We start from the raw sequence: 18,588 nt of genomic DNA on the forward strand, positions 1-18,588 counted from the left end.
TGGCTGATGTGATGTCTAAGAGAAAAGATGTCTGACAACACAGATGAAGCAAAGAACATTTGAACTTGTGCCTACCTGAGGGGCCCATTAAAGTAGGTAATACAATGTTAAGGCCCAAGATGTCAATGCATCCTTTGCTGGGGGAAAGAGTCAAACAATCCCTTTTAAAAAAATCTAGAAACCATCAGTTTAAAAAACAAACACGCACATACAAGACAATCTTCTATGAACTAAAGGATAATTTGCTGCTAGGTGGACTCTTAGGGAGCCTAGAGAAAGGTCCAAGGATTTCAGATGTAACAAGTACTCCAAAATGTCCTAAATCATAGTTTCTGATGGAGGTGTCCTCCAGAAAGTGGGCTGGCTTGAAAACAACTTCCACTTAGCTAAATAAGTGAGTCAAGAGGATTGCCTTTCTGCTATTAGGCAATACCTTCTGAATTGCTACAGAGCAGTTATCCTTTGACTGATCTAACCGTCAATAGCCATGTCAAAAGGTGCAGGCTTTTTGGGTCCGGGTGCAATACCTGTCCATGCTCGTTGGGACAGCAGGTCTGGAAGAGGAAGCAGAAGGTACAGAGGCCAAATTGAGAGGCTGAGAAGATTGGAAAATCAGCACTGTTTCAACCACAGCAAAGCTGTAAAAATTATCTTGGCATGGTTTTGTTTCAACTTGGAGGATCACTTGTGGGATGAGCAGAATGGTTGATGGGGGTAGCAGTGCAATGCATACATAAGACTGTCCCTACGACAGGAGAAATGCATAGTTTAATAAGCCTGGACTGTGACACGCTCAAAAACAGAATTGATGGACTTTCTTGTTGTCTTTTTTTGCAGACAGGTTGACTGATGGAATAAACCAACCTTGGAGGATTCACAGGTGAAGCCTGATATATTGGGGTACATGAGGCCATGTGGCCTAGTAACACTGGAGAGGCTTGGACTGTGGTGGGGAAGTGTGACTTGAGAGACAGACATAGTTAGTGAATGGTCTGAAATCTCTCTTGAAGAAAAGTGGTTGAATTCACAGAACTGAGTAGAGCCCTAATGAGCCTGATCTTCTGTGCTGGGATGAAGGTTGATTTCCCTTTGTTCAACATAAGTCACAGATGATTAAAGAGATGAAGGATGTACTGGAGAAACTGGTGTTTGGATCGGCCTTGAACTAATCAATTCTCTAGATAAAGGAAGACATGAATTCGCTTTCCTCTTCTGGTAAGCTGGCACCACTGCCATACACTTGGTGAATACTTGTGGGGCTGACAACAGGCTGAAGGGAAATACTGGCAATGAGGGGCGATCAACAGGTTATCTCAAGTGCTTATATACAAATGCACAAAGCCTTGGAAACAAGCAGGGAGAACTGGAGGTCCTGGTGATGTCAAGGAACTATGACGTGATCGGAATAACAGAGACTTGGTGGGATAACTCACATGAGTGGAGTACTGTCATGGATGGTTATAAACTGTTCAGGAAGGACAGGCAGGGCAGAAAAGGTGGGGGAGTAGCCCTGTATGTAAGGGAGCAATATGACTGCTCAGAGCTCCGGTACGAAACTGCAGAAAAACCTGAGTGTCTCTGGATTAAGTTTAGAAGTGTGTGCAACAAGAGTGATGTAGTGGTGGGAGTCTGCTATAGACCACCGGACCAGGGGGATGAGGTGGATGAGGCTTTCTTCCGGCAGCTCACGGAAGCTACTAGATCGCATGCCCTGATTCTCATGGGTGACTTTAATTTTCCTGATATCTGCTGGGAGAGCAATACAGCGGTGCATAGACAATCCAGGAAGTTTTTGGAAAGCGTAGGGGACAATTTCCTGGCGCAAGTGCTAGAGGAGCCAACTAGGGGGGGCGCTTTTCTTGACCTGCTGCTCACAAACCGGGTAGAATTAGTGGGGGAAGCAAAAGTGGATGGGAATCTGGGAGGCAGTGACCATGAGTTGGTTGAGTTCAGGATCCTGACGCAGGGAAGAAAGGTAAGCAGCAGGATACGGACCCTGGACTTCAGGAAAGCAGACTTCGACTCCCTCAGGGAACGGATGGCCAGGATCCCCTGGGGGACTAACTTGAAGGGGAAAGGAGTCCAGGAGAGCTGGCTGTATTTCAAGGAATCCCTGTTGAGGTTACAGGGACAAACCATCCCGATGAGTCGAAAGAATAGTAAATATGGCAGGCAACCAGCTTGGCTTAATGGTGAAATCCTAGCGGATCTTAAACATAAAAAAGAAGCTTACAAGAAGTGGAAGGTTGGACATATGACCAGGGAAGAGTATAAAAATATTGCTCGGGCATGTAGGAATGTTATCAGGAGGGCCAAATCGCACCTGGAGCTGCAGCTAGCCAGAGATGTCAAGAGTAACAAGAAGGGTTTCTTCAGGTATGTTGGCAACAAGAAGAAAGCCAAGGAATGTGTGGGCCCCTTACTGAATGAGGGAGGCAACCTAGTGACAGAGGATGTGGAAAAAGCTAATGTACTCAATGCTTTTTTTGCCTCTGTTTTCACTAACAAGGTCAGCTCCCAGACTGCTGCGCTGGGCATCACAAAATGCGGAAGAGATGGCCAGCCCTCTGTGGAGATAGAGGCGGTTAGGGACTATTTAGAAAAGCTGGACGTGCACAAGTCCATGGGGCCGGACGAGTTGCATCCGAGAGTGCTGAAGGAATTGGCGGCTGTGATTGCAGAGCCACTGGCCATTATCTTTGAAAACTCGTGGCGAACCGGGGAAGTCCCGGATGACTGGAAAAAGGCTAATGTAGTACCAATCTTTAAAAAAGGGAAGAAGGAAGATCCTGGGAACTACAGGCCAGTCAGCCTCACCTCAGTCCCTGGAAAAATCATGGAGCAGGTCCTCAAAGAATCAATCCTGAAGCACTTGCATGAGAGGAAAGTGATCAGGAACAGCCAGCATGGATTCACCAAGGGAAGGTCACGCCTGACTAATCTAATCGCCTTTTACGATGAGATTACTGGTTCTGTGGATGAAGGGAAAGCAGTGGATGTATTGTTTCTTGACTTTAGCAAAGCTTTTGACACGGTCTCCCATAGTATTCTTGTCAGCAAGTTAAGGAAGTATGGGCTGGATGAATGCACTATAAGGTGGGTAGAAAGCTGGCTAAATTGTCGGGCTCAATGGGTAGTGATCAATGGCTCCATGTCTAGTTGGCAGCCGGTATCAAGTGGAGTGCCCCAAGGGTCGGTCCTGGGGCCGGTTTTATTCAATATCTTCATAAATGATCTGGAGGATGGTGTGGATTGCACTCTCAGCAAATTTGCGGATGATACTAAACTGGGAGGAGTGGTAGATACGCTGGAGGGGAGGGATAGGATACAGAAGGACCTAGACCAATTGGAAGATTGGGCCAAAAGGAATCTGATGAGGTTCAATAAGGATAAGTGCAGGGTCCTGCACTTAGGACGGAAGAACCCAATGCACAGCTACAGACTAGGGACTGAATGGCTAGGCAGCAGTTCTGCAGAAAAGGACCTAGGGGTGACAGTGGACGAGAAGCTGGATATGAGTCAGCAGTGTGCCCTTGTTGCCAAAAAGGCCAATGGCATTTTGGGATGTATAAGTAGGGGCATAGCGAGCAGATCGAGGGACGTGATCGTTCCCCTCTATTCGACATTTGTGAGGCCTCATCTGGAGTACTGTGTCCAGTTTTGGGCCCCACACTTCAAGAAGGATGTGGATAAATTGGAGAGAGTCCAGCGAAGGGCAACAAAAATGATTAGGGGACTGGAACACATGAGTTATGAGGAGAGGCTGAGGGAGCTGGGATTGTTTAGTCTGCAGAAGAGAAGAATGAGGGGGGATTTGATAGCTGCTTTCAACTACCTGAAAGGGGGTTCCAAAGAGGAAGGCTCTAGACTGTTCTCAATGGTAGCAGATGACAGAACAAGGAGTAATGGTCTGAAGTTGCAGTGGGGGAGGTTTAGATTGGATATTAGGAAAAACTTTTTCACTAAGAGGGTGGTGAAACACTGGAATGCGTTACCTAGGGAGGTGGTAGAATCTCCTTCCTTAGAGGTTTTTAAGGTCAGGCTTGACAAAGCCCTGGCTGGGATGATTTAACTGGGAATTGGTCCTGCTTTGAGCAGGGGGTTGGACTAGATGACCTTCTGGGGTCCCTTCCAACCCTGATATTCTATGATTCTATGATTCTATGATTCTATACTGTGTCTTAATAAAGTTGGTTCCTATCACAAATCTTAGAAGCTTCGTTTGACTTGGCACAACTGCCACATGGAAGAAAGTGTCCCGGAGATCAAGAACATCAAAACACTTATCGTGATCTAAAGAAGGAATAATCAATGATAGGAAGACCATGTGAACTTTTATGTACTTGATGGACTTGTTGAGATTTCAAAGATCCAGAATGGGTCTCAGACCCCCCCACCCCAGGACTTGGGAATCAGAAAGTGTCATGAATAATACCCATTTCCCTGATGTTGAAGGGGAACATCTATCAACACTAGAGTGAGCAGAGGATGAACTTCTTGAAGGAGCACTGACCTGTAAAATGGGTCCCTGAAAAAAGACGAGGTAGATAGGTGGTGAAAGGGGTTGACAGAAACTGTATAGAACGTCCCAGTCTCAATGCTTAGGATCCATTTGTCCATCATTATAGATTCCCAAGCTCTGAGGAAATGGGACAATCTGTCCCCAGATGGTGAGGGGTGGGGGAAACTAAGAAGATTGCTGATTGTATGGCTGTCCTTGAAGCAGAAATCAAATGGGCTGCTTTTCCTTATAACTGAATGAAGACAAGCTGCTTGTGTAATGCTGGAGTTAGAGCACTTCGTTCTTTGTGATTTATGTTTCCTTTTCCAGAACCCTGGTTGCCTGGATGGTAGAAAGGCTGCCTGTAATACTGCTGTTGGTACTGATATTGTTGAGTTCTGTATTGGTGCCTCTTGGGTATTGTTGTATAGAGCAATGGTCTCCAAAGTGGGGTGCATGCACCCCAGGGGGTGCACAAAGCGATCCACTGGGGGGCACGGCAGGAGAAGCACCGCCAGAGGGTGGGGGAGAAAAAAAGGGCTGCGCAGCAGGAGGAGCACCGCCAGAGAGAGAGGGGAAAAAAAAAAAAAGGGCGGCCGGAGGAGTGCCGCCCTAAGATTGGCCGGAATGTTGCCCCTTATAGTGTGCAGCCCCAGGCACGTGCTTCCTATGCTGGTGCCTGGAGCCGGCCCTGCGAGGTCTCCTGAGGGAAGAATGGGAGTTCCACAATGTGGAGGGGTTGACAGTGGCGCCCTCACTCGTTCGTTCGCTTTCAGCGTATTGCGACGTATTGCAGTTTGCGTGTGCCCGGTTAAGTTACAGATTGTATTATCTAGTTTTAAGTAAACTAACCCTCACAAAATGGACAAGTGGCTTAAAAAGATTCCTGCAAAGAAACCACGGATTGAAGATAATACTAATAATGCGAGCACAAGCGAACAACAAGAAAATGGCAGAGCTAACAGTTCTCCTACTCCTAGTATGAGCTCTTCGTCACCCACATTACGAGGTAAAAACAATGACGATCTAATCAGATCTGACAAGAAGTCGGCCAAAAAAATTAGAAATTATCAAGAAGACTATTTGAAATATGGATTTACATCCACTATCATTAACGATGAACCTCACCCTAAGTGTATATTGTGCCTTGAGATATTATCTAATGATAGCATGAAGCCATCACGACTAGCAAGACATTTAAAAACTAAGCATCCAGAACATGAGGACAAACCTCTACAATTTTTTCAGCGATGTTTAAAGTCATGTGATACTCAATCCAGTACTTTACAAAATTTCACTAAACTTAATGATAAATGTTTAGAAGCCTCTTTTGAGGTTTCTTACTTAATAGCGAAAGACAAAAAGCCACATACCATTGGGGAAACACTTGTTCTTCCTGCCGTGGTAAAAATGGATGAAATAATACATGGAAAACAATATGGCGACAAACTAAAATGCATTCCTTTGTCAGCAAATACTGTTGGAAGACACATAGAAGACACTGCTGAAGATTTGAAGAAACAAGTATTAGAACAAATTACGCAGTGTGGGAGGTTTGCTATACAGTTGGATGAAAGTACAGATGTCTCTAACATGTCTCAGCTTACGGTATTTGCTAGATTCTGTTTCAAAATAATGAAATACACAAAGAACTACTTTTTTGTGAGCCACTAGGGAAAGATGTACCAGAGAAGATATATTCTCAACAGTAAATGACTTCTTTAATAAAAACAATATTTTATGGAAAAGCTGTGTAAGTGTAACCCCTGATGGAGCAGCTGCTTTGACTGGAATAAAGAAAGGATTCCGGGGTAAGGTTACCGAGATAGCACGACACGTGAAATTCATTCAAACTGCATCATTCATAGGCAAGCTATTGCAGCAAAGAAGTTGGAGCCAGAAGTGCACAAAGTGCTACAGGATGTCATCCATGTGGTTAATTTTATAAAAACAAGACCTTTAAATAGTAGAATCTTTACAGTACTTTGTAATGAGATGGGGAGTGACCATGAACATCTTTTGTACCACACAGAGGTTCGCTGGTTATCTCGTGGCAAAGTGCTTAAAAGAGTTGTTTAACTTAAAGATGAGTTACACATTTTTCTTTTACAAAAAGACAAGTGTTCTAAATTTGCTGACCTTTTCTGTGATGACAAGTGACTGTCAGTAGTATGCTACCTAGCAGATATTTTCGAAAAAATAAACACACTTAATCTGTCCCTTCAAGGTAAAGGTGACGTTTTAACACTGAGTGAGAAAGCAACTGCTTTTTGAAAGAAACTTGTGCTATGGAGAGAGCATTTTGAAAACGGATGTTTGGAAATGTTTCCATCGTTATGTGATTTTGTTGCCGAAAACGATGTAAGTGTGTCACCTATAAAAACTCTCATATCTGCACACTTAAAAAACTTGGAAACAGAATTTCCTAACCTGTTTAAAAATCTTCCAAACAAAGAGTTTCAGTGGGTTTTGAATCCATTTGTTAAAAATATAAAAACTTCCGATTAGTTTGCAAGAACAACTGATTGACATCAGGGAAGACGGAAATTTACTAGCCGAATTTCAACAAAAAACCTTTGCATAATTGGTGGATGGGATTGAAAAATGAGTATCATGATTTAGTAAGCCAATGATACACTTCTTCCATTTCAATCTATGTATCTTTGTGAGGCATCTTTTTCAACTATGACAGCCATTAAAACCAAGATGTGAAATAAACTGAACTTAGAACCAGACCTTCGAATCGCTGTATCACAAAGTGTTAAACCAAGATTTTCAAAAATAATGAAGTATATTCAATCACATTGCTGTCACTAAAAATATTATTAGTAATTTTTTTTAGTGAGAGCAAAAAGGTTTTTTGTACTGTTAATAAATAAAATAAAAAAAATTTTAAAAATATTGTTTATTTCATCCTTATCTCATCCTTTTTTAATTTCTATTTTTGTGTATGTTTTATAATGTACACAATATATTAGTACAGGAGTACATGTATGTAATTATACATAAATAAATATTCATATATTGGGGGTGCACGCTCAAAATTTTTTTACTGATAGGGGTGCGCGATCAAAATAGTTTAGAGACCACTGCCTTATATTATTTACCCCATAGATGCCAAAATAACATAGTCCAAGTAGATTCCAAACAGTGAGATAAAAGAAGTTTGTTGAGAGATCTGCCATGTTAGAGCTTTTTATACTAAGGTCTTTACAGTAGGGTTGTGAGGAATTATGGGGGACAGAGTTGGGGGGAAGAGACTCAGTCTTTTTTTTCAATTACCAAAATTAAGAGCAATGCTTAGTACCTTTCCAAATAAGAAAAGTGTGATGAGAGAATCTCAAATATGTGGAAGTTCAGTTAGACTTTGACAAAGTTAAGACTAAGCATCTGAGAACTTCAAACCCATGATGTCAGAATTTCAAAAATTTGACTCAGTTTAAATGTTACTGGGTTCAAGATAGTAAGTAGAAGCAAGAATAAGGAGAGTGTCCAAAAACATTTTGTGGGGCAATGCCCCCGGAACCCCACTGGTAAAACTTCTACTACTCGCAGGATGATTAGAGTCTCAGTTTTATTTCTGGCACCATGTTTATGCTGTGTCAGCAACACAATAATGGAATGTCTCCTCTGAAGCAACAAACTCCAGTAACTTATAATAAGTGGGTTGAGTTTTGAAAGATTTACATCACTAGAGGCTGCAGCACTCAAAGCCCTGAAGCTGGCACCAACTAGGATGGATGAAGCAATGGAAAAGAGCAGAGAAAGACAGAAGGATGTGGAAAAAGGCATAAAGGGAAAAAAGGATTGGAAACAGAAGGGAGACGTTTGAAGAGTGGGGGAGGAGATGAGGCCAGAAGAGGCAAGGGTATTGTGATAGATGGTCAGATTTTAGGATTCTATGTGGAAATGCTGAGCTATTCTGATGACTCGCCCTGGCATATCAGATGGCTCTCATTAATTCCAACTCCCCAGAATACAAGACAGAGCATCTGTGAGCTAAGAGAAAACTAGATGAAGAAACAGGAAGACCTGCAGAGACAAGCCCTCAGAATAATGAGCATAAGGAAGCTAATGCAAGGTCTGTTTGAATCTGTAAATGCAATCCTCTCTCAGGACTTTATTGCTTAAGTCTCTGAAGCAGCAAAATAAAAACATGCTCTGTAAAGTCAGTGAGCATGGACAAGAACCTAAGGTGTGTTCTGTGTTAGCAATGCAAAGGTGAATGCGAAAGTTCTTTAACAATTCCCTTCATTTTCTGCTATTAAAAACAGCATTTTCCTTCAGTAGCTTTGACATCTAACTGACAATATAAATTTGAATATGAACCAAAATTATAAATATGAGGCAAAGACAATTTTGATTCAAGTTATTTTAATGCAGATTTGATTGAAACCATTATTGATTAAACATTAAAATGTGGCTTTGGTAAAAAAGATGGCCGAGTAAGATGTCTGTGAAGTGGAATCTAACTTCTTGGTTCTCTTGCAGCTCATTCATCTCTCATAAGGTGATGTACCTGAACTCTGGAAGGAACCTGAAAAGTTTGGGCTGCTTGGTGGAGCCACATTGTTCTTTTCTGCATGCCTTGGTATTTAAGAATAATCATTAAGATGAAAGTCAAAGAGAAACAAGTTTATCCTGATTTGTGTTCAAAGCCTTTCAAACAGCCCTCTGAGATGGGCCAGAATTATCCTCATTTTACAGCCTGAGAAACTGAGGCAGAAAGGTTAATGGCAAAAGAACCTGATTTTAAGAGGTGCTGAACACACAACCTCTAATGAAGTCAATGGGATCTGCAAATGCACAGCACCTCAGAAAAAGTCAGGCCTCTTATCTAGGTACCTAAATATGGATACAGGTGTCTAACTTTGGACATACAAGACTGAAAATTTTGACCCAGGTGTTTAATGCGGGGCCCCCAGAACCTGAAACAGTCAAAATTAGAAAATACTTTTGAAAATCTTGACTAAAGTGACTTGCACAGAGCCATAGAGGGAATCACTGCTGGAACAGAGATTAGAGTCAGGAGACCTTAGTCCATGGCTAAGAGAAAAGCCCTTAAGAAAGTACCACTAATTAATTTCTCTAAGTACAAAAAAGAGCAATCTTTCTCAAAGGTTCTGTGGGACTCTTCAGTTTACAATGCCACATATCATTAGAATTGACTAATTCAGATACATTTACAATTGTTCAGCTGGAATACCTCAATATGTTTCTTCAAAGCCTTGATAATAAGTTAAAGGGACCCTCAAATGACTTAAGCATAACATTAAAGTTTTGCCTAAAAGACAGTAAGTTTTTGAATAACAATTTGGCAATGTTTATCACACTTTATTATTTCAGTGACGATAGACTTTTTTCACTTAAAATGATCTCCCTGAAGCATTGGACATAAACACTCAGAAGCCATTGAAAAAAAAATGAAAAGCAAAACTCATCGCTCTCTGTGAACCAAAGTTAAGGCCAAATGTAGACTCCTAATAAAAGTAGCTTGATTTCCAAAGATGCCAAACAGCACACAAAGCCCCCTGAAATCTATGGGAGCTGTGGGTGCTCAGTTCTTCTGAAAAAAAACAAAACCACTTTTATAGCAACCTCAGGTGATAAGACTTCAGGCAGTGTAAGAAACGCTCTCACTCCCCAGTGTATAAGCAAAAAGTCCTCTAAGTCATCCCCTTTTTGGAGATATACTTATTCAACCAACATCCTTCCTTTTTCAGGATGCAACCCAAGTCCAATATAAGTGCTCAACATTTTGGCAGGGGGCGGGGGGGTAAAATCAGAAGTATACAGTTACCACCTAAATCTCCATTCACGCATAATATCCACTACTTAATTCTTCCTCCTTTTATATATGGCAGCTGGTGTTAGCAGGTTACCGCCTTATCCTTCCTTCTGGGTGGTAGTAATCCCCTGGGATTCCACCTTCTTCCTCCTGGTCTGTCCGGGAACTGACTCCTTGGAACTCTGGTAAATATTTAACAAATTCTTGATTGAAGATGTGAGGCTACAGATGCTGGCACTCTGCTGACCAGACAAAGTCACAGTGGGCTAACCTAACCAGCAGATCGATCCAAAGAACTAGCAACAACACCTAGTATATTTATTGGCAATTGATCCATCAATACAGAGCCACACAAGGGAGCTGTTTATAGGTAAACAGGTATCTGTCGCACGAAACCAGAGAAGACTTAGGGTCAGGCAACCTAGGCGACCGCCTGGGGTGCCGGCTGGGGAGCGCCGGGTTCGGGGTGCTGTTTTTGTTGTTAGCGAGAAAAGGGAAAATAGAATGTTCCAAGTAAAATGTTTCAGGTATTCTGTATATGGATTCATTTTTCACTAACCTCCTAGAATGTTCTGGACCTTTGTAAAATCCCATGGAACCTTCCCGGCTTTCTGAGAATCGCTCCTCATTCATTGTTTAGGGATCCTAGGTGCCTAACTCAGGGTTTGTGAATCACAGTTTTTTTCCAGTGATATTCTAGATGCCTAAAAGTCCTTTGTGGATCCAGGTCTCAGCACCTAATGCTCAGAGTATCGTGGAACCCAGATGTAATATGTCCACTGGATTTCCCATCGTGCATAAAATTAAGCAACTGCTCAAGTCTTTGCAAGATCAGAGCTCAAGTTTGAAAAGTTTTCCCTGAATGAACTGAGCAAAAAAAAAAAAGGGGGGGGGGAAGTGGAAGGATAAATAAAATGTTTACAAATTTTTGTTTCATCTTCGAAGCTATAAACAGCGGTTAATATGTTTATATTACTTCTCAATACATAATTTTTACTTCTTTAAAAACTTGAATTCTCTTGCTTACCCTTGTCAGAGTCAGCGTCCCTTCTTTACACATACTGCAACGGACCCGCAGTTTCCCAGGCTTCACAGTTTGGCAGAAACTTTTGCAGAAAACATAAAAACTGTTGTAACTAGCTGCACCTGTTGGAAAGAAAGCAAAGAAAACGTTTTGCACTGAAATCCAGAACGAGACTGAAGTATTTTAAAACAAACAAACAAACTGATAATTAAATTAACAGAATCATAGATTTAAAAGGCCAGAAGAGTCCCTTGTGATCAGCTATTCTGTCCTCTTGCGTAACAGGTCACAGGACTTCCATAAATTAATTTCTGCCTCAAGTCCCACAGCTGTGGTTGAGCTAGAGTATATCTTCTTTAAATGTAATTTTTTAGCCTCCTAAAAATCATAAGTTATTTGCAGTCTCCCTCTTAAAGCCACCCTGGTCTGGTCTTTGGGATAGTAGCAAGAGTGTTATTCCTGGTGCCTACCCTTAAAGTCCAACACCCATAGTGGTATGGACTTTTTGAACCCCTGCAAGCAAGGAGAGGTGGTCTCACAGGCCCTGGAGAGAGGACTGTGATCCAGAAAATGGAACAGACATTTGTAGTTCTGCTTGTTGGACTCTTATTTAACCCAGTGGAAGAAGGGGAAGGCTTTTTGATTTGGCCAGAAGGTGAAACTAAGTAACCAGTAAGAGGGAGACAGTGAGAGGAAAACTGAGTCTGAGGCTACACTCAATGCTGGAGAGGGAAGCTACTGTTCCAGGGGTTCACAAAGACGCTGTCTTCTATTTTTAAAAGCTATAGCACCCAAGCTGCCATTGATGGCACTTGTGCTACCTGAAACTCCCTCTAAGTTGGCTGCCTGCAGCTAAGCAGCCTGTGTGACCTGCGGATCCTAGGAAGGGTAGCTCAACAGCATTAATGGCAGCATAGTCTAAACCTAGGCAGGAGGCCAAGAATAAAGATCTACTGCATTCGACTCCTGATTCTGAGGCAGCGCTTAACTGTTCTCCCTTTGTTTCTCTGTTTGCAAAGAGGAGCTTACTTATCTCACCCGGGGCAGGAGGGGTGAAAGAGGGAGAGAGAGAGATGATTAATGGGAAAAATTTCAAAGGTACAAAGGAAAGTTAGGTATCCAAATCCCATTGACTTTCAGTGGAAGTTGAACGCTTGATTTCCCCTGGGCCTTTGAAAATCTCCCTTCTAAATAGTTAGTAGTATGTTAAGTACTCTTGTATAAATGTTAAAGCTTTGTAGGATTGTCCCCAATGGTTGAAATCTCCAGAAACATTTACTTCCCAGTTTTTAATTGTTTGTTTAATTGTCAGCCCATGGAGCCCTTTGCCAGAGGATGTTGTGAAGGCCATGACTGTAACAGGGTTCAAAAAAAAACTAGATAAGTTCATGGAGGATAGGTCCATCAATGACTATTAGCCAGGATGGGCAGGGATGGTATCCTTAGCTTCTGTTTGCCAGAGCTGGGAATGGGGACAGGGGATGGATCACTTGATGATTACCTGTTCTGTTCATTCCCTCTGGGGCACCTGGCATTGACCACTTTTGGAAGATAGGATACTGGTCTAGATGGACCTTTGGTCTGACCCAGGATGGCTGTTCTTATGATTTTAATTTTACTCACCAATAACACATTGAAAACATATTGAAGTGCTTAAAGTGTCAGGCTACCAAACATGAATTTTCCATTACTTTAGTGAAGAGGAAATCTTTCAGCATGAGTCATACAATGACATGAGAACTGAAAGATGAGAAGTCATGGGTGATTCATCTATTGGATTAATTCATAATATGATAATGGTAAATTCTTGAGAATTAACTTCTTGCCATCAGTCTGATGATTTTCATGCTATTTATTTACCTGCAACTTATGGAGTGAATCTTATTTACTAGTGCCAGTAGGGTGGGGCAGCAGGAAGAGGAGAGAATTATCTGCTTTGCTTGTTAGCCAAAACAATTCACAAGTATCTATGCTCATCTCCATTTTTTCTTTTAGTAACATGACATTCAAGTAGCTTTGGATTACACACTGAGCTACCTCAGAAAATATTAGGTGTAATAATTTAAAGTAAACCATATTTACTATATTTTTGCATGCCCTTCAGAATAATAAAGAGCATGTATACGGTTGTATGTTATTTGAAACCAATTCCATGTTATTCACATTCATGAATTGCCTAAGAACACAGGCGCAACAAGTTCCCAAACCTTAATTACTCACAGGGCTCTACAAGAAAAAAGTTAAATCTTCCAAAAGAAAAAAGATGACTCCAGAGAACACTTAAATTATTGAAAAAAAGACCTTTTCCAGTGAGCACTTAATAATATTAAAAAAAAAACCCATCTCTGATGAGTGTCCAAACCTACAGGAACACAAAATGCTCTTCCAGAGGGCAACAGGGATGTCCTTAATATCCTCTTCACTTACATTACCCCCTAAGAATTTTCATTACGCTTCTCTGAGGGAAAATAAATGACCACAGAAGTACACAACAGATAACAGGATTTTCAGCGGAGTTTAGACCTTGTGAAAGTTGCTGGATAAATATAGTTCTGTAAATTAAATGAAGTCCTCTACTTATCCTTTCAGCAGGTACAATACAAGCAGCAATAGTGCATGTCTCGCCATAGTGCTCTATCAATGTGCTTTAAGTTGCAGGTGGCACCTTTAAGAATAAAAGGGAAGTCAATCTGCTTGCCCATTCAATACTTGTTATTTCTGCTGAGGGTCTCAGCGCGAAATGTGACACAGTTTTGAAAATCTGGACATCTATCCACTAGTAACCACACTGAGACCCCCAACTTATTTGCCTAGGGTGACTAAATGACTTGAACACACTACTAACCTGGGCTGAATTTTAGCTAGGATGCAAAGAAATAAAACAATGTGTATTGAAAAAGATTAAAGGTGTTCTGAAAACTGGTCAGTCTTTCCTTTTTGCGTCTCCTTAACATGGGAACAGCAAGATAATCAACAAAACTGAAATGCAGCACAAATATTTCATGTATCAAGTAGTCACAACCTGCAGTTTGCTGCTGCAGGAGGTCATCAAGATAATCATAGTCATTAGAGTTGCCTTCCTTTGGCTCCCCACTTTCAGGTGCACAAAGTATAACCTCAGCATAGAGGGAGATTGAGCCCCAGATCTATTTTTGCATCACCATTTCCTACCTTTTGGCTCGGCTAACAATGCCGCTTTGGTACACAGTTAATCTGCTTTTCCTGTAAATGACTTCACACGTTCTTCCACATCAGCCCTGCTGCTTAGAATGCTCGTTCTGAGTGGATCCACAAGGCCATTACCCCCTTTCCTTATTCAAATCCATCCTTACTATTCATAGCATCAATAGGTCTCATGTGAAATTAACTAAGTCATCAAACACCACACATCATGCTGTACACTAGCCCTCACGGAGTAAAGTAATCTTGCAGTGTCACCGATTCTACTCCCTACTCCATTTCCACACTCCCAACTGTCTTGTGTCCTGCTTGTTATATCAAGTTAAATTTACCTTATAAACTACATGGGGCAGGAATCATATCTTCCATCTGCTCTATATGCTAGGCATACAGTTAGACAGAGAGATGTATTATTGATAGTAAAGTGCAAACCATTCGTAGTGTAGCTCACCATAAATAAGTATGACTTAATGTCACAATAAGAAAAGAAGGGAATCTTAGAGACCTGGTTTGATGATTATTGCAGACTTATTGTATAGGTTAAACCTTGCACAGAGTACGTCTCAATCTGATGTTTACTTCTACTCAGTATGATCAATTTTCTCATTTATGAATAATAAACTTAATTTTGTGTGTGGGGGGGAGGTTAACACACAAGAAACATGTTTAGAATAGATCTAGCTAGAGCAGTTACGCAAAACACCTGCGCAGAGATGCAGAACAACATTTGGATTGTCTTTCTTATAGCAAGGCTGCTGGAGTCTGAGAGCATTACAGGAGGATGCTCTGAGCTTTGGTAAGGGAGTTAAATGGAGACTTTCAGCAACCCAACAACTATTTTAGGCAGATGGATTGATTCCAATCACATATTCTCGTAGTCAACTTATTAGGCTTGTGTAGTGACCAAAACCACCAGGAATGGGGCAAGAGGAGCCAGAATTAAAAAGGTACACAGGCCTAAAATGAGCATACTGTACATCACACTACAACAGTTTAGCATTAACCATATCTATTCTAGGAAGTGCTAGCATGAATCTTAGCAAACATCTTTGACTCAGAATATTTTCCAGTGGTTCCCCTTTTCAAGGGGAGAAAAGGGGAAAACAAGAAAGGAATCTGATTTCTGCACAACACCAGCTCTGAAGTGGTATTATTAATACAGAATTGTAATTATGGCACTGAGCCAGCAATCACTAAAATTGCTACAGCATCAAGCTTACAAACTCCTCTCCCCTCGTTCAATCATGCTCTATAGGTTTTTATGAAGTTTTCCATTAATATTTTATAACACTGGAACTCAGCTTGACTCTGCAGATACAGCAATTCACCAATTAAAAAACTGAAGTCCCATTTTAAGTGTTAGTTCTGATACTGAAAATGTGCATAACACACAAAAATAAAAAAATTAAAGTTAACCGCTAGTTCATTTCGTGGTTTTATAAAATTGTGATTTTTTTAAAAGAGAAAACTAGTTGTACTTGTGTTTGCAATTCTTCTTTTCAGAGAATGTGCAGTTCCATAAGTTCTTGGTCTATGCTCCATATACATGACTGGCAGGACTGCCACTGCTATGTCTTTTTGGCTGTCACCAATTTGGAAGATGATATGGGTCTGCCCTACAATAGGTGCTTGATGCTCACACATTCTGCAAGCTGAAATCACTGCCACCAGGACAATGACCTTAGAAATGTGATCTCTCCGTGGTTCAAAAGGAGCTTTCATCATGTTACTCAGAACCACATGAATTTCCCCAAACACTGGTGACTTCTTAATGAGGCCCCAGAAAATGACTATGGGATACTGAAAAACTAGTCTACTTTCATTCATGAAACACTGAAATGCAGCCAAATAAATCCTTTCCCACATGTGTTGGTATGTTTATCTCACAACCTGCTTCAATGCTGCTAGGATGACTACCCTTTCAGGAACCACACTGACAGGGAAAAGGAACCCTGACTAGGTGTAAAGAGATCCCTTGTTTCCTTATGATCTAATGTGGTAAGATCACCACCAATTCCATCAGGACTGGAAACCATGTTTGCCTTAGCCAATGTGGGGGCCATAAAGTTCATGAAATGTCTCTCTGTTGGGTTTAATTAGGGCCTTTGCTAGCATAATGAAGGAGGGAGAAGCCATCATGAAATTCTATCCTTCCTACTGCCCTAAAATGAATGAAGTGACTGGTGAAGCCATCACCAGTGCAATCCTTATCAGGTGCCTTCAACAGAACAAAGGGGTCCTGGTGTTCAGAGGAGTGGCAGACAATATGGGATGCTCCCCACAGAAGAAAGATCTGTCATCCTCTGATCTGGTCACCGCTTGTCAAACTCTATAATCACATAGCCTGCTCTGATAAAATTTCCCTTTCCTGACAGGCAAAAGGCATCTAGGAATGTCTTGCGAGACATTGCCTAGTCTTGCCACTGCAGGATTAAGAATCAAGATCCTTTATATCCTTTGTTTATGTAAAACTGGTGGCCTGATTGTTCTTTTGAATCAGGACCACTTTATGAGATATGAGGGCTCTCAAAGTCCACTTCCAACCAGGCCAACTGAAGTCCCCAGAATATTTATGTAGCAGGATAACTTTTGGAAACACCAAATATCTTGATAATGAAGCCCTTCTGCAAGTGCTTCCCCACCCTACACAGAATGCATCCATGATTGTGCCATTTTGCCTCAGAGGAATATGGGAATGCTCTTCTAACTGTATATTGGTTTTGGACCATCACCAAGCTGGAGCATCTCAGAAGTTGCCTATCACCCAGATATAGAACAAAAATCTCTATTGCTTGTGATAATTGATGATGTTACCTCTGGTTGGGACTTGCTAAGGGCATGACCAGGCCACCATAAATACTCTGATGGTCACCAAGCCAATCAAAACATCCTCTTGGCTAGTTCCACAATATTTTAGATCCTACTATGAGTTAGGAAGGCTTTGAAGCATGTCCAATACGGCATCTATGTACTCCAATTCACTCTGAGAAGCAAGCTAGTGACTAAAGCCCTTCAGTGATAACATGGAGAAATGGTGGGATTTCTTCCAGTGTGCTGTTCTTGGTCAGCCAGTCACACAAGTGGGAAAAAACTACACTGCTTCTATTCTTTGTAGAACTGCTAAAAATGTCACAAAACACATATGGTACTGAGACAAGCTTAAATAACAACACTGGTACGGTTCTGCTGTCAGAAACCTGAGATGTATCTAGTGGCTGGGCATGTATGTCTAACCATACATAGGCATCTGCAAGGTCCAGAATACATAGCTAGGAACAGTAAAGCAATGCAAGAGACAAAAGAAGCAGGAATTTTAGCAAGGATAAGTAAGTCCATTCAAACTAAGGTGCCAAATGGTCCCTGGAGCATAGAGCAGAAAATAAGTCTAGCTTTAAGCATTTTTTAAATTAATCAGAAGTCAAACTATGAACAAGAATTTTAGCAAAAACAGAAGTAAATCATAGAGAAATCAATTAAGTGTCCCAAGAGCTGTTAGGGATACTATGGGTTTCCAGTGTTCCCAGCAGAGGCAGGCACATGCCACCCTACTAATGCTGGTGGTTTACATACTTAACTTTGGACATGGGTTAAGCCTTGCCCTTGAATGTGGGCCTGTTTCAACTGTTTTATTTTCATAGATTCATAGATATTGGAAGGGATCATTATGATCATCTAGTCTGACCTCCTGCACAATGCAGGCCACCGATTCTCACCCACCCACTCCTGCAATAAACCTCTCACCTATGTCTGAGCTATTGAAGTCCTCAAATCATGGTTTAAAGACTTCAAGGTTTAAAGACTTTTCTTCATATTCTTTTAAGAATTAGAGAATACAGCATAAAAGAAAGATTATTAATTATAAGGCAATATAAGATATCCTAAAGTCATCACAACTCTGTTTTCAGAGTCATAATGTCACCAAAAATTGTGCTGATTTCCTTAGAGGAAATAGTTAAAAATCAGTCATCACTGGGGTAAACAATCCAATTTGACAGGTTTCAGAGTAGCAGCCGTGTTAGTCTGTATTTGCAAAAAGAAAAGGAGTACTTGTGGCACCTTAGAGACTAACCAATTTATTTGAGCATAAGCTTTCGT

The 18,588-nt window shown here is 41.3% G+C and overlaps 1 protein-coding gene across 2 annotated transcripts in view; it reads right to left on the reverse strand.

Moving 5' to 3' along the window:
- The window catches only part of PRKN (parkin RBR E3 ubiquitin protein ligase), a 1,259,259-nt gene that overhangs the window by 750,110 nt on the left and 490,561 nt on the right, over positions 1-18,588 (reverse strand). For both annotated transcript variants that reach the window (XM_073337855.1, XM_073337854.1), the window contains exon 4: positions 11,317-11,435. In XM_073337855.1, the coding sequence (XP_073193956.1) occupies positions 11,317-11,435 (119 nt within the window). The remainder of the gene's footprint in view (positions 1-11,316; positions 11,436-18,588) is intronic.

This window comes from Lepidochelys kempii, chromosome 3, assembly GCF_965140265.1.
Source record: "Lepidochelys kempii isolate rLepKem1 chromosome 3, rLepKem1.hap2, whole genome shotgun sequence".
NCBI classification, from domain to species: Eukaryota; Metazoa; Chordata; order Testudines; family Cheloniidae; genus Lepidochelys; species Lepidochelys kempii.